Below are 16,732 nucleotides of genomic sequence, written 5' to 3' on the forward strand. Positions count from 1 at the left end.
CTATAACCACTTTACAGACGAGCAATCTGAAGGAATCAGATCGCTTGTTTCTTTCCAAAAGCACGTCAGAAATTCACTTTCGGGTAATCCTTTTGAGGTAGGATGAGAAACCAGGCTTGAAGAGGGTAAAAATGACTCTTTAAATTTACCACTTGGGCTGAGCTATATGTGAACTCTAGGTAAGAGCGTGGGAACTGCACAAGCAAAGTGAGACACTGAAGATCACAAGGGTAATTAATAGCCGTACTGTTTTCTAACGGACAAAGAAAATGCCTGTATTATAAGTTCTATTTCTCCTGCTTTCTGGCAGTGTCATGCTCAGAGCAGCGTCCTGGCAAGGAAGTCAGGATACTTAGGTTCTGAAACCTGGTAAGGATACTAACATAATGAGAGAACTTGAACAAGTCAACCTGACCTCTCTGAGCCTCCGTTTCCTTCCTCATGAAGTGAGACTGGGAAAATAGAAGTTCTCTAAGGCCCTCCTAGTTCTAAAATGCTTCCAGTCTAGGAAACAGCATAGAAGTCAATACTAGTGCAGGCTGAAGGGAAAGATAGGGCAGGGAGAAGGTTGCTTCCATCCTAGAGAACAATGTCTGAACCATACCACTTGGGTCTTCTGCCCATCTGTGCCCAAGATGGGAGCACAGGCAGTTAATACAGAAGAGTGTAAAACTGCTCAGTCCTTACAACCATCATAACTGTCTGATTTTTGGATTCTCAGTAAGTATTGACAGTAGAGGTGTCCTGATAGCAAGAACCTTCCTCAAGCATAGTGGGAATTTATCAGTCTCCCTGATTTTTTCGTCACCCCCTTGTTCTTACAGAAAATTGCCAAAATCCATCTGTACTTGGAACTCTGAATTCTCTGCAGCACTCTCTTCCTGTGGTGAGCAATGCAGCTTCCCTAACAGCAAGTGTCTGCAACTTCTCCAGAGTCTCTGCTCCTGCCGTCAGTTCGGCATCAGCTACGGCCACCTCTTTCCAGACACACATGGGTAGTGCCTACCTTCCCCAACATTCTAGCACAACTATGTTATCTGGAGTTACTGACCAGAGCCAGATCTCCACTTCAGCTGCATCCTATCCAGGTGTTTCTGAGTGGGGCATCACAGGAAGCACTGAAAAGAATTCTTCTTCACTCGGAGACTTTACTCTGGCACTCACTGACCAGCACACAGCTGCTTCCTCCATGCTTATGGCAGCCCAGTATGATAAAACTGCAGACACCAATACCATGGCCCCTCTATATCCATCACTTTCTGCCAGCCTTGCTCAGGGAACGCCATCTCAGATTCCAAATCAGGGACATAGCCTGTCACTTCCCTACCAGGAAGGAAGCCAGGTATCTTACTATAACCACGGCACACTGGGGTCTTTACTGTATGGAGAACTTGGCTCCTGCCTGCAGTCCTATGGCTCTGTGTCATACACAGGAAGTAGGGCCTCTGTGCAACCAGAAATGGTAATGGTACTAAAGGAGATTCAGCCCACCAATATCTTACCACCAGCTTCCACCTCTGGAATCTACTACCCTGTGTCTGCGCACCACATCACAGAAACAAGTTTTCCAGGTGAGTACAAACAGCAAGAAAGTTGAACAATGAGGTCAGCATTCAAAAATGGGGTCAACTCTACAGCTGGGAAGTGGTGTATAGACAGGTAGCATTTAGATCCTGAGTCTTTAATAACCACTACCTTTGCTCAGGGCTGTCTGTATTTAGACTCTACATAAGAACACCTAGGGCTTCCCTGGTGGTGCAGTGGTTAAGAATCCGCCTGCCAATGCAGGGGACACGGGTTCGAGCCCTGGGCTGGGAAGATCCCACATGCCATGGAGCAACTAAGAGTAGCCCAGCAACTAAGAAGATCCAGTGAAGCCAAAAAAAATACATACACAGAATAAATAAGTTCAAAACATAAATAAATGAGTATAAATTTTTTAAAAAAGAACACCTACTGCAGGTGGGAAGGTGGGAGGGACACTGTAAAGGTCATCTATGCTACATGTACAAGAACCCCAAGAGCATACCAATAGGTACCACATTTTTCACCGCTGTAGCCGATCATTCCCCCTGTACTACCACACTGTATCTCTCCCTTCCCTAATCTACTGCTAGAGTCTCTTTGGAAGGTGTTTCAGAACTCTTGTTATGATAGTGCCAGTTTAACTGTCCTCACTTCCTTAATATATACCAGGATTTAAGACCTTAGGGTCCGAGATCCTGTCCAGAGCAAGCAGGCTAAGACTCTGTCTTTGTTTATCTATTTCATCAGGAAGGGCTCTACTCCCTCTCCTAGTTCATGGTGTGAAGTGTTCTTAGCCTCTCAGGAACGTGGGGAGAATTGAACGGACTCTATATGAGAATGCTAGGCTTTGTAAAACATTTCATTTTTGAAAAATAAGACTCATTTTTTAATTGACTTATAACAATCCTGTGAAATACAAAGAAAACCAAGAATCAGTGACAGGAAATGATCACCAGTAAGAATTACAACAGTCACCACTTATCTCGTAGCATAGAACACTGTCCATGGTCCTTAAGAAGAGTTAGTAGAAATGCCTTGCCCATCTTGCCCCTATACACCAACACAGCGATCATATACCTTGAAAGGTACATGATTGCTGTGTTGGTGTTTAGGGGGAGCATCTCACTTACGAGGGACTGACTTCTACCTTGACTCCTTTGTAGGGATGGAGACTTCCCTGGTGATGAAAACTTCCCTGGGATGGCAACCTCCAATCCAGACATTTTGTGTGACACAAACTCAAGAACTCCCCGAGTCCTGCAGGAGCAGAAGTATTCAGATACTTGAGAGAAATCCACCACCCGAACTTGGGGACATTTCAGGGACAGCTCCAGTCCAGAGTGCCAGTAGTCTCCTGGCCCTGCCTCCAGCTCCAAGGCAGGGACAAATAGAGAGTAAGAACTTGGAGGCTAGTACAACCAAGCTTTCAAAGCCTCTGGATGCCTACCAGATCCCAAGAGAAAACCAAGAGCTTCCACTACTCCCTTCAGGAATCCCTGATATTCACCAGCTCCCGGGCTGCACTGACCCCGTCAGCCAAGAGGAGCAGCCTGGTTCTGAAAATGCTCATCTGGGAAAGGACAGCCTGAGTCTTGAGGACCTAGGGACACTTGAAAATGGGATGGAATCTAGCAGTGGTTTTGCAGACACTACTACACTGGCGGAGCATAGTCACCTTCCCCAGCTCTTTAATTCATTGAAAGATCTTCATCAATCCAAAGGTCCCAACGTGATCAAAGCCAAAGACACCAGGGTCATTAAAGTGAATCAGGTGCAGGAAAAGCCAAGTGTCATAAAGGATCCCTCTGATCAACCCAGGAAGAACAAACATAAAGCCTCTGAGCCTATCAGTGGTGCTCCCAAGGCCAAAATCCAGCCAAAGAATCCACAGTGCCTGTTAGGGGGAGAAGTGGTTCTATGCAATGCTGCAGTCAGTGGCAGGGCTCCTGTGAACACGGCCAAGCATTCTAAAGGCAACCCTCAGGAAGCTGCATCCAGAAAGATCAGCAAAACTAAGAGCCACGGGCAGGAAAAGACCACAAGGACCAGAGGAAGAAAGAAGGCTGAAGAGAAGAAGCAGTCAGGGAACAAAGTCAAGGCAGAAGAGAAGCCAACAATTCCCAAGACGAAGCGAAAGGAACACCAAACTGAGCTTATCCATGAGAGCATTAAAAAGCCTCGAACCTCCCTAGGCATGCGCATGCTGGAGTCTGTGAAGGTTTTTCATGCACTGGGGAAGAAGAATGATAAGAGAACTGGGCTCTCTTCCTGTCGGGTCTTGGGAAATTCAAGCAACCCTAAAGACCCCCAGCCACCCCCAGCTATCCAGCCATGGCGGCGTACCCCACGTGAGGGTAAGAGTCCTGAGAAAACTCAAGTCAAAGCCCAGAAACCAGACAGCAGTGCTGAAAAACAGTGTCCATCTCCATCCCAGTATGAGCTGCCTCCACCTAAGAAGGTCAAGTTTTCTGCCTGGGACAAGCCTCAAGCTCGACCTGCTCCTCGGAGGCCACAGTCTCTGGCCTCACATCGGCCTGCTGTGGCGGACCGTGCCCAGCCTGCTTCTTCTAACTCAGCTCAACCTGCTGCAGCCAGTTCATCCCAGCCAGCTCCTGCCTCTTTGCCAGGTCCTGCCAAACCAGCTCAGCCAACTGTGACCAACCCAACCCAACCGGGTTGGACCGCCCATATCCATCCTAGTGTCCCTCAGTCTGCTGCTCCTAGGCCTGCACCCTACAAGACTTCATCTTTCGCTTTTCTCCAGCGGGGGCCTATTCCCCCTGCTCTGACTAAGCGCCGGTCCCCACCCAAGCTCCAAACCCCATTTCTACTCCAAGACTTCAGCAAGCAACGAAGACCATGGAGGGAACCCAACGTTTCTGAGCCAGTCATGTCAAAGCCCATCGAACAAGAGCAGAGACCAGAGCGGGAGGCCATGAAGAGGCGGGCGCAACAAGAACGTGAGAATGCCGCCAAATACACCTCTTTGGGGAAACTGCAAGTTTTCATTGAGAGGCAAAAGGAAATGGAAATCGCTGACTACTACGGATATTTATAGTAAGAGCTGCTAGGATTGTTGGTGCCACCTTGGGCACCAGGTATAAATTCCTCTATTTATTCTCTAATTATATATTTCTGTTTTTATTTCTGTATATTTATTAAAACAATAAAACTGAATAAATGAATGTCATCGAATTAATAGACGAGTAATAAACCTTTTGAATTTTGAGATGCTGCTAACTGTGGCGTGCTTTAAGTTTTTGTGTTTTGTTTTGTTTTTGATGGGGTTGGAATCAAAGTCTGCATGAGAAAGGAAGCACTGAAAGTTGGATGGGAGAATGAAGGAAAGGGGAGGAAAGGGGTAAAAACTGAGGAAAGAGGAAGGAACGTGGCCCAGGGCTAGGAAGGCCAGAAGAGATTTATGGATTTATGAAAGGAAGCAGGAGTGAGGAGGAAATGGCAGAAGTAAAGAGCAGGGTCAGAGGTCAGGGCTGAAAGAACAAAATGTGAGTAGAGTTGAAGATGACGGAAGGTGAGTCTAGGTTTACTAGGAGAAATAGAAAAAGTCTCTTGGGGAGGTTGGCCTTAAGTCTCACAACCACCACACAGGTATTTAAGAAAACAAGAGGTTCAGGACACATCTCTGAAAGGTTTGAGTTGCCTTATGCAGGTGTGATTATAGTGGGGGTATAGGGAAATCTACCAGAGAGGTGGCTAGGGCTCAGAGTTATCCTAGGGGATAGGGCCTGGTATGTAAATCACCATGTACTCAACACCTAAGCACCAGGGCAGCTAATGCACTATTCAGTTAATCCTGGCAACGACAGGCAAGGCCAGTATTCCTGTGCCACTTCACTTAGAGACGTGCAGCAAAGGGCTGAGGTCACATCGCATGTGGAGGTACAAGGCCTCACTTTGAGGCCCAAATGCCTCTGAAGTCCTCAGTATTTGCAAGTGCCTGCAGGCGTCCAACCTGGCTTTCAGAGCACAGCATGCTGAGGTTACTGCTGGACGACATCAAACTTCTGGACAGGCCTAAGTATTAACTTGAGGGGCTTCCTCCATTGACCAGGGGGTGTGCCACCTTCTGTAAACATCACCATCAACTGAAACGCACGAGAAAATTCCGACGGAAGCGTCCACTCTCACGGGTGAGAGCGGTGGGGGCACGCGCACTGGGTAGCCGCTCCAACAGCCACAGGACGCAGGCGCCCAGCGGTTCAGGGGCTCCCTGGGAGGCCTCGTGGGGCAGCTCGAGGGAGTGAGGTTGGGAGAGAGCGGCAGGGGTGGGCGTCAAAAGGAATGACGTGGGGAGAAGGGAGAGATGGAGGCAGTGGATAGTGGATAGTGAAAATGGGAAAACTGGCAATTTTCATTTTCAAAATTATTTTTTTGAGATGTCATTCACATGCCATAAAATTCACCTTCTGAGACCGCAAATTCAGTGTCATTTCGTACATTTTCAAGCCTATGCAACCATCACCATCATCTATCCCATCACGTTTTCATCACCCCACAAAGAAGCCCCCATAACCATCAGCAGGCCCTCTTCATCCCCTCCTCCTTCAGTCCCTGCAACCACACATTTCCTTTCTATCACTATGGTTTTACCTTTTCTGGACATTTCATGAAATAATACAAATGTGACCACTGTGTGGGGCTTCTTTCACTTAGCATAATGTTTTCAAGTTCGTCCATGTCGTAGCACGTGTCAGTACTCCATTCCTTTTTATGACAGTGTAATATTTCACACATACACCACATTTAAAATATCCATTCATCCATCGATGGGCATTTCGGTTTTTTACACTAATAATCTCCATTTATTGACAGTGTATTCTGTGCCAGGCAGCACCAGGCTAAGTTACTGACCTTATTTCACAGATAAAGAGGCTTGGAGAGTGTGAAGAGTTTGCCCAAGATTAAGAGCTGGCAATTGGGGGAACTGGGGTTTGAACTCAGGTGAACTTCAGAGGTAATAAATTCACATGACAGAACATTAGAAAAGGTACACAAGGGCACTCAAAGAAAAGACACCCTTTTCCCCACATTCCCCAGCCACACATTTCCCTCCTCAGAGACATCTGCTTTTGCCGTGCCGTGGAATCTTCCAGAGAATTACTTATACCTCAACATGTATGTTTCACAATTTATTGACTAATCTGTCCCACTGATTTGAAATGTCACTTGTATGGTATAATAGATTCTTATACGTACTTATGTTACTCTTTTCAGAGCTGTCCTGACTCTTTTTTGCCTATCTTTTATGTTTGCCATTTCTCTAAACTTTTTATCTTCTTTTTGATTTAAAAAACTGTTTCCTTTTCTTGTTTGTTTCTCTTAAGGCATTATCCATTATGTTCATTCACTCGTATGATTTTATTTAATTTATTTCTGTTTGGCAGTGTCGGGTATTAGTTGCAGCACGTGGTCTCTTCGTTGAAGTGCGTGGGCTCTTTCTTGCAGCTCGTGGGCTCTTTAGTTGTGGCGCGTGGGCTCCACAGCACATAGGCTCAGTAGTTGCAGCGTGCAGGCTTGGCTGCCCTGCGGCATGTGGGATCTCAGTTCCTCAACCAGGGAAGTCCCCACTCTTGTATTATTTTAAATTTAGTCAGCTTTTCTGAATTTTTTTTCTTTTATTTTGAATTCTGTCCTGAGTTCTATCATCTTACCTAATTCTGGTTTATGCTGTTCGTTCATCTGATTTTTTATTATGGTAAAATATACATAAAACCAAATTTAGTATTTCAACCATTTTCAATTATACAATTCAGTTACATTAGATACATTCACAGTGCTGTACAACCATCAGCACTATCCAAATTCAAAAGAATTATGTCAAGGTCTTCCCTGGTGGCACAGTGGTTGAGAGTCCACCTGCCGGTGCAGGGGACACGGGTTCGTGTCCCGGTCCGGGAGGATCCCTAATGCCGTGGAGGGCTAGGCCTGTGAGCCATGGCCGCTGAGCCTGTGTGTCCGGAGCCTGTGCTCTTCAACGGGAGAGGCCACAACAGTGAGAGGCCCGTGTACCAGAAAAAAAAAGAAAGAAAGAAAGAAAAGAAAGAAAGAAAAAGAAAGTCTAAACCACTAAATTCAATCATACAGGAATATAACATTTAAAAAAAATTTCTTTGGCTGTGCAGCATGTGGGATCGTAGCTCCCCAACTAGGGATTGAACCCATGCCTGCTGCATTGGAAGCACAGAGTCTTAACCACTGGACCACCTGGGAAGTCCCAGGAATATAACTTTTAGAGGAGAAGTTATAAACCCCTTGGTTATATGAACTGCAGATTTTTAGTAAGAAGTCATGTATTTTAAATGACTTGGAGCTTTCAAGAAAGGAAGGAAGGAAGGAAGAAAAAGGGACTTCCTTGGTTGTGCAGTGCATATAATATCAAAAATAAATAAATTAATTAAATAAATTTTAAAAAGAAAAAAATGCTGAAATCCACTGACTAATTATTCAGGCTGTTATATCTCACCATTTCCAGATACATTCCTTTATAAACTTTTAGCAAAAAGTTATCTTATGTCAGAAAAAATGAATTACAAACTTTTCTCTTTTTCCAAAATTTGAGAAATTCCCCTACACTTCTACCTTCAAATTTTATAAAAACGGAAAAGTAGTGACAACCCTTATACTTATATCCAATTGCATCATCTGGCCACATGCCTTCTACATCAATCAAATAACTACAAAACAACAAAATTCGAGTCATTTGTAAATAAAAAGGAAAGAAAATCAAGCTTTTGCAAAAAACGTACAATTTCGCTTTACAAATATAGGTAGAAAAATCCTAAAGAAACATCAGCACATCTAATCGATAATTATTAAAGAATGATATACACCATGACTACCAAAAGGCGTTATTCCAAGGACTCAAGGGTAACGCAACTTTAGAAAATCTATTAATATAACTATTTACATTAATACAACAATTTAATTAATAAATGAAAGAGAATAAAATACAGGACCAAACTGGCAGATGGTAAAAAGTTATCTGTTAACATGCAACAGTCAGTTTCGGTGAAAATGCTCTGTACGCTAAAAACAGGAGACTTAATAGGACAGAGTATTCATCAAGAACCAACAAATAACAAAAGACAAATTAGGATAAATATGAACATCATATCTAAAAAACCCTATCCAACCAACCATAGGAGCCAGAAACTTAGGAATCACCATCACTGACGGCTATTTCTCCCTCGCCCTCATCCTCAACCCACCAGCAGTGCTAACAATGATACTGCCTACATACCTCTAGAATCTGTCCACATCTTTCCACCACAATGACCACCATACCCTGGTCCCAGCCACCATTATGCCCAATTTCTACAAAAGTCTCCTAACTTGTTTCCTCGCTTCCACTCTTTCTCCCTGCAGTGCCTTCTCCACGCGGTAGCAAAATGATAGGTTGAAAATGCAACTGGGGATGTTCCACACACTCACCTTCAACAAAAAAAGTTCAACGCTTTTCTGTTACTCTTAAAGTCTGAAACCTTAAACAGAAGCCTGCACGATCGAGCTCCTGGTGGTGTGGGCACTTGTGCTCTTAGCGGCTCTCCCCTCCAGTGCCGCCAGGGGAAAGGGCAGAAGGACGCAGAGGCGCTGCTGCCAGAGCTGCCGCCTCCTGTGGGAGCTGCACAGCCAGCAACCTTGCTCCACTTGGCTGGGCAGGGACCCCGTCCAGTACAGTTAGTTCCCCCGACAGCACTGGGGCCAGGCCAGGGGAGAAGGGCCAGCTGTCCTGCCAAGAAGCTCATCACCCTCAAGGCAAACACCTCCAACCCTCAGACCCCGGGATATTCAGAAGCGCTAGACGGTCCAGGCTCGCATTCTCACCTGTGCGCCTCAGGGCGTGACGTGTACTCTGCGCATGCGCCACCCCTCCCTAAACTATTGCGTCCCGCAAACGCAAGCCCATTGTTCGCTCACAGGTTGCAGAGCTATAAATACCGGCAACAGCCCAAACGGTGCGCACTTCGCTTTTGGCCGTGTTGGCAACTGAAGGAGAATGCTCGGAGCCCAGCTCTCTCTCCAAGGACCGATCTCACCCAAGTTCTCTACGGGCAGTTACTTAGGTAGGCCCTGCCCCGGGCACTGGGGGACCAGCACCTGCCAGGAGGGCTCAGCTGCCCCCAGACCGCTCCCCGCGCCCACCGACTTCCCGTGGCCGGCCCGGGTCAACCAGCTGTCTATGGCCGGCTATCCACTCGCAGGCCAGCCCACAAGTGCCCAGTGACTCTGCATCTGTGCTTTGCCACAGAGTCTCTGAGACCCCATTCTACCATCCCGCAGGCCCTGCGCTCCTTTCTGGGGGTCCGTATCTCCACCTGCAGGCGAGGCCATCGGAAGAAGGCGGTGATGGGTGCTCTCACCTCCATGATGTCCCGCAGCTCAGGGTCCGCAGTGGACACAGTCACTGTCAGTGTGGCGCGGGGGCAGCCAGTGCCGCCCACGACGCCCAGCTGTGTCCCGAACTGCAGCACAGAGCAGACGGTGTTGAGGGCCCTGGGAGAGAGCGGGAAAGGGATGGCCAAGCAGGAGGACGTCCCCATCATTATTGGTGGTGGTGCTATAACCACTTTACAGACGAGCAATCTGAAGGAATCAGATCGCTTGTTTCTTTCCAAAAGCACGTCAGAAATTCACTTTCGGGTAATCCTTTTGAGGTAGGATGAGAAACCAGGCTTGAAGAGGGTAAAAATGACTCTTTAAATTTACCACTTGGGCTGAGCTATATGTGAACTCTAGGTAAGAGCGTGGGAACTGCACAAGCAAAGTGAGACACTGAAGATCACAAGGGTAATTAATAGCCGTACTGTTTTCTAACGGACAAAGAAAATGCCTGTATTATAAGTTCTATTTCTCCTGCTTTCTGGCAGTGTCATGCTCAGAGCAGCGTCCTGGCAAGGAAGTCAGGATACTTAGGTTCTGAAACCTGGTAAGGATACTAACATAATGAGAGAACTTGAACAAGTCAACCTGACCTCTCTGAGCCTCCGTTTCCTTCCTCATGAAGTGAGACTGGGAAAATAGAAGTTCTCTAAGGCCCTCCTAGTTCTAAAATGCTTCCAGTCTAGGAAACAGCATAGAAGTCAATACTAGTGCAGGCTGAAGGGAAAGATAGGGCAGGGAGAAGGTTGCTTCCATCCTAGAGAACAATGTCTGAACCATACCACTTGGGTCTTCTGCCCATCTGTGCCCAAGATGGGAGCACAGGCAGTTAATACAGAAGAGTGTAAAACTGCTCAGTCCTTACAACCATCATAACTGTCTGATTTTTGGATTCTCAGTAAGTATTGACAGTAGAGGTGTCCTGATAGCAAGAACCTTCCTCAAGCATAGTGGGAATTTATCAGTCTCCCTGATTTTTTCGTCACCCCCTTGTTCTTACAGAAAATTGCCAAAATCCATCTGTACTTGGAACTCTGAATTCTCTGCAGCACTCTCTTCCTGTGGTGAGCAATGCAGCTTCCCTAACAGCAAGTGTCTGCAACTTCTCCAGAGTCTCTGCTCCTGCCGTCAGTTCGGCATCAGCTACGGCCACCTCTTTCCAGACACACATGGGTAGTGCCTACCTTCCCCAACATTCTAGCACAACTATGTTATCTGGAGTTACTGACCAGAGCCAGATCTCCACTTCAGCTGCATCCTATCCAGGTGTTTCTGAGTGGGGCATCACAGGAAGCACTGAAAAGAATTCTTCTTCACTCGGAGACTTTACTCTGGCACTCACTGACCAGCACACAGCTGCTTCCTCCATGCTTATGGCAGCCCAGTATGATAAAACTGCAGACACCAATACCATGGCCCCTCTATATCCATCACTTTCTGCCAGCCTTGCTCAGGGAACGCCATCTCAGATTCCAAATCAGGGACATAGCCTGTCACTTCCCTACCAGGAAGGAAGCCAGGTATCTTACTATAACCACGGCACACTGGGGTCTTTACTGTATGGAGAACTTGGCTCCTGCCTGCAGTCCTATGGCTCTGTGTCATACACAGGAAGTAGGGCCTCTGTGCAACCAGAAATGGTAATGGTACTAAAGGAGATTCAGCCCACCAATATCTTACCACCAGCTTCCACCTCTGGAATCTACTACCCTGTGTCTGCGCACCACATCACAGAAACAAGTTTTCCAGGTGAGTACAAACAGCAAGAAAGTTGAACAATGAGGTCAGCATTCAAAAATGGGGTCAACTCTACAGCTGGGAAGTGGTGTATAGACAGGTAGCATTTAGATCCTGAGTCTTTAATAACCACTACCTTTGCTCAGGGCTGTCTGTATTTAGACTCTACATAAGAACACCTAGGGCTTCCCTGGTGGTGCAGTGGTTAAGAATCCGCCTGCCAATGCAGGGGACACGGGTTCGAGCCCTGGGCTGGGAAGATCCCACATGCCATGGAGCAACTAAGAGTAGCCCAGCAACTAAGAAGATCCAGTGAAGCCAAAAAAAATACATACACAGAATAAATAAGTTCAAAACATAAATAAATGAGTATAAATTTTTTAAAAAAGAACACCTACTGCAGGTGGGAAGGTGGGAGGGACACTGTAAAGGTCATCTATGCTACATGTACAAGAACCCCAAGAGCATACCAATAGGTACCACATTTTTCACCGCTGTAGCCGATCATTCCCCCTGTACTACCACACTGTATCTCTCCCTTCCCTAATCTACTGCTAGAGTCTCTTTGGAAGGTGTTTCAGAACTCTTGTTATGATAGTGCCAGTTTAACTGTCCTCACTTCCTTAATATATACCAGGATTTAAGACCTTAGGGTCCGAGATCCTGTCCAGAGCAAGCAGGCTAAGACTCTGTCTTTGTTTATCTATTTCATCAGGAAGGGCTCTACTCCCTCTCCTAGTTCATGGTGTGAAGTGTTCTTAGCCTCTCAGGAACGTGGGGAGAATTGAACGGACTCTATATGAGAATGCTAGGCTTTGTAAAACATTTCATTTTTGAAAAATAAGACTCATTTTTTAATTGACTTATAACAATCCTGTGAAATACAAAGAAAACCAAGAATCAGTGACAGGAAATGATCACCAGTAAGAATTACAACAGTCACCACTTATCTCGTAGCATAGAACACTGTCCATGGTCCTTAAGAAGAGTTAGTAGAAATGCCTTGCCCATCTTGCCCCTATACACCAACACAGCGATCATATACCTTGAAAGGTACATGATTGCTGTGTTGGTGTTTAGGGGGAGCATCTCACTTACGAGGGACTGACTTCTACCTTGACTCCTTTGTAGGGATGGAGACTTCCCTGGTGATGAAAACTTCCCTGGGATGGCAACCTCCAATCCAGACATTTTGTGTGACACAAACTCAAGAACTCCCCGAGTCCTGCAGGAGCAGAAGTATTCAGATACTTGAGAGAAATCCACCACCCGAACTTGGGGACATTTCAGGGACAGCTCCAGTCCAGAGTGCCAGTAGTCTCCTGGCCCTGCCTCCAGCTCCAAGGCAGGGACAAATAGAGAGTAAGAACTTGGAGGCTAGTACAACCAAGCTTTCAAAGCCTCTGGATGCCTACCAGATCCCAAGAGAAAACCAAGAGCTTCCACTACTCCCTTCAGGAATCCCTGATATTCACCAGCTCCCGGGCTGCACTGACCCCGTCAGCCAAGAGGAGCAGCCTGGTTCTGAAAATGCTCATCTGGGAAAGGACAGCCTGAGTCTTGAGGACCTAGGGACACTTGAAAATGGGATGGAATCTAGCAGTGGTTTTGCAGACACTACTACACTGGCGGAGCATAGTCACCTTCCCCAGCTCTTTAATTCATTGAAAGATCTTCATCAATCCAAAGGTCCCAACGTGATCAAAGCCAAAGACACCAGGGTCATTAAAGTGAATCAGGTGCAGGAAAAGCCAAGTGTCATAAAGGATCCCTCTGATCAACCCAGGAAGAACAAACATAAAGCCTCTGAGCCTATCAGTGGTGCTCCCAAGGCCAAAATCCAGCCAAAGAATCCACAGTGCCTGTTAGGGGGAGAAGTGGTTCTATGCAATGCTGCAGTCAGTGGCAGGGCTCCTGTGAACACGGCCAAGCATTCTAAAGGCAACCCTCAGGAAGCTGCATCCAGAAAGATCAGCAAAACTAAGAGCCACGGGCAGGAAAAGACCACAAGGACCAGAGGAAGAAAGAAGGCTGAAGAGAAGAAGCAGTCAGGGAACAAAGTCAAGGCAGAAGAGAAGCCAACAATTCCCAAGACGAAGCGAAAGGAACACCAAACTGAGCTTATCCATGAGAGCATTAAAAAGCCTCGAACCTCCCTAGGCATGCGCATGCTGGAGTCTGTGAAGGTTTTTCATGCACTGGGGAAGAAGAATGATAAGAGAACTGGGCTCTCTTCCTGTCGGGTCTTGGGAAATTCAAGCAACCCTAAAGACCCCCAGCCACCCCCAGCTATCCAGCCATGGCGGCGTACCCCACGTGAGGGTAAGAGTCCTGAGAAAACTCAAGTCAAAGCCCAGAAACCAGACAGCAGTGCTGAAAAACAGTGTCCATCTCCATCCCAGTATGAGCTGCCTCCACCTAAGAAGGTCAAGTTTTCTGCCTGGGACAAGCCTCAAGCTCGACCTGCTCCTCGGAGGCCACAGTCTCTGGCCTCACATCGGCCTGCTGTGGCGGACCGTGCCCAGCCTGCTTCTTCTAACTCAGCTCAACCTGCTGCAGCCAGTTCATCCCAGCCAGCTCCTGCCTCTTTGCCAGGTCCTGCCAAACCAGCTCAGCCAACTGTGACCAACCCAACCCAACCGGGTTGGACCGCCCATATCCATCCTAGTGTCCCTCAGTCTGCTGCTCCTAGGCCTGCACCCTACAAGACTTCATCTTTCGCTTTTCTCCAGCGGGGGCCTATTCCCCCTGCTCTGACTAAGCGCCGGTCCCCACCCAAGCTCCAAACCCCATTTCTACTCCAAGACTTCAGCAAGCAACGAAGACCATGGAGGGAACCCAACGTTTCTGAGCCAGTCATGTCAAAGCCCATCGAACAAGAGCAGAGACCAGAGCGGGAGGCCATGAAGAGGCGGGCGCAACAAGAACGTGAGAATGCCGCCAAATACACCTCTTTGGGGAAACTGCAAGTTTTCATTGAGAGGCAAAAGGAAATGGAAATCGCTGACTACTACGGATATTTATAGTAAGAGCTGCTAGGATTGTTGGTGCCACCTTGGGCACCAGGTATAAATTCCTCTATTTATTCTCTAATTATATATTTCTGTTTTTATTTCTGTATATTTATTAAAACAATAAAACTGAATAAATGAATGTCATCGAATTAATAGACGAGTAATAAACCTTTTGAATTTTGAGATGCTGCTAACTGTGGCGTGCTTTAAGTTTTTGTGTTTTGTTTTGTTTTTGATGGGGTTGGAATCAAAGTCTGCATGAGAAAGGAAGCACTGAAAGTTGGATGAAGGAAAGGGGAGGAAAGGGGTAAAAACTGAGGAAAGAGGAAGGAACGTGGCCCAGGGCTAGGAAGGCCAGAAGAGATTTATGGATTTATGAAAGGAAGCAGGAGTGAGGAGGAAATGGCAGAAGTAAAGAGCAGGGTCAGAGGTCAGGGCTGAAAGAACAAAATGTGAGTAGAGTTGAAGATGACGGAAGGTGAGTCTAGGTTTACTAGGAGAAATAGAAAAAGTCTCTTGGGGAGGTTGGCCTTAAGTCTCACAACCACCACACAGGTATTTAAGAAAACAAGAGGTTCAGGACACATCTCGGAAAGGTTTGAGTTGCCTTATGCAGGTGTGATTATAGTGGGGGTATAGGGAAATCTACCAGAGAGGTGGCTAGGGCTCAGAGTTATCCTAGGGGATAGGGCCTGGTATGTAAATCACCATGTACTCAACACCTAAGCACCAGGGCAGCTAATGCACTATTCAGTTAATCCTGGCAACGACAGGCAAGGCCAGTATTCCTGTGCCACTTCACTTAGAGACGTGCAGCAAAGGGCTGAGGTCACATCGCATGTGGAGGTACAAGGCCTCACTTTGAGGCCCAAATGCCTCTGAAGTCCTCAGTATTTGCAAGTGCCTGCAGGCGTCCAACCTGGCTTTCAGAGCACAGCATGCTGAGGTTACTGCTGGACGACATCAAACTTCTGGACAGGCCTAAGTATTAACTTGAGGGGCTTCCTCCATTGACCAGGGGGTGTGCCACCTTCTGTAAACATCACCATCAACTGAAACGCACGAGAAAATTCCGACGGAAGCGTCCACTCTCACGGGTGAGAGCGGTGGGGGCACGCGCACTGGGCAGCCGCTCCAACAGCCACAGGACGCAGGCGCCCAGCGGTTCAGGGGCTCCCTGGGAGGCCTCGTGGGGCAGCTCGAGGGAGTGAGGTTGGGAGAGAGCGGCAGGGGTGGGCGTCAAAAGGAATGACGTGGGGAGAAGGGAGAGATGGAGGCAGTGGATAGTGGATAGTGAAAATGGGAAAACTGGCAATTTTCATTTTCAAAATTATTTTTTTGAGATGTCATTCACATGCCATAAAATTCACCACCTGAGACCGCAAATTCAGTGTCATTTCGTACATTCTCAAGCCTATGCAACCATCACCATCATCTATCCCATCACGTTTTCATCACCCCACAAAGAAGCCCCCATAACCATCAGCAGGCCCTCTTCATCCCCTCCTCCTTCAGTCCCTGCAACCACACATTTCCTTTCTATCACTATGGTTTTACCTTTTCTGGACATTTCATGAAATAATACAAATGTGACCACTGTGTGGGGCTTCTTTCACTTAGCATAATGTTTTCAAGTTCGTCCCTGTCGTAGCACGTGTCAGTACTCCATTCCTTTTTATGACAGTGTAATATTTCACACATACACCACATTTAAAATATCCATTCATCCATCGATGGGCATTTCGGTTTTTTACACTAATAATCTCCATTTATTGACAGTGTATTCTGTGCCAGGCAGCACCAGGCTAAGTTACTGACCTTATTTCACAGATAAAGAGGCTTGGAGAGTGTGAAGAGTTTGCCCAAGATTAAGAGCTGGCAATTGGGGGAACTGGGGTTTGAACTCAGGTGAACTTCAGAGGTAATAAATTCACATGACAGAACATTAGAAAAGGTACACAAGGGCACTCAAAGAAAAGACACCCTTTTCCCCACATTCCCCAGCCACACATTTCCCTCCTCAGAGACATCTGCTTTTGCCGTGCCGTGGAATC

General features: G+C 46.8%; 4 protein-coding genes across 4 annotated transcripts; all 4 read left to right on the forward strand.

The window, feature by feature from the left end:
• Positions 1–817: 817 nt before the first annotated feature.
• LOC309797452 (uncharacterized protein C2orf78-like) lies at positions 818–2,521 on the forward strand (the record flags this gene model as incomplete). The annotated part of the gene is made up of 1 exon (XM_082645976.1): positions 818–2,521. A coding segment is annotated over one exon (780 nt), but the record flags the coding sequence as incomplete, so codon positions are not given.
• Positions 2,522–2,607: 86 nt separating this feature from the next.
• On the forward strand, positions 2,608–4,585 carry LOC309797456 (uncharacterized protein C2orf78-like; the record flags this gene model as incomplete). Its single annotated transcript, XM_082645980.1, has 1 exon — positions 2,608–4,585. The coding sequence occupies exon 1, from the start codon at positions 2,693–2,695 to the stop codon at positions 4,583–4,585; it is 1,893 nt and encodes a 630-aa protein (XP_082502106.1). The 5' UTR covers positions 2,608–2,692.
• A 6,337-nt stretch (positions 4,586–10,922) lies between these two features.
• Positions 10,923–12,626, forward strand: LOC309797457 (uncharacterized protein C2orf78-like; the record flags this gene model as incomplete). The annotated part of the gene is made up of 1 exon (XM_082645981.1): positions 10,923–12,626. A coding segment is annotated over one exon (780 nt), but the record flags the coding sequence as incomplete, so codon positions are not given.
• Positions 12,627–12,712: 86 nt separating this feature from the next.
• LOC309797459 (uncharacterized protein C2orf78-like) lies at positions 12,713–14,690 on the forward strand (the record flags this gene model as incomplete). Its single annotated transcript, XM_082645982.1, has 1 exon — positions 12,713–14,690. The coding sequence occupies exon 1, from the start codon at positions 12,798–12,800 to the stop codon at positions 14,688–14,690; it is 1,893 nt and encodes a 630-aa protein (XP_082502108.1). The 5' UTR covers positions 12,713–12,797.
• Positions 14,691–16,732: the final 2,042 nt, after the last annotated feature.

The sequence above is a fragment of the Mesoplodon mirus genome (assembly GCF_964341445.2).
Source record: "Mesoplodon mirus genome assembly, contig: HAP1_SCAFFOLD_551, whole genome shotgun sequence".
NCBI lineage: Eukaryota > Metazoa > Chordata > Mammalia > Artiodactyla > Ziphiidae > Mesoplodon > Mesoplodon mirus.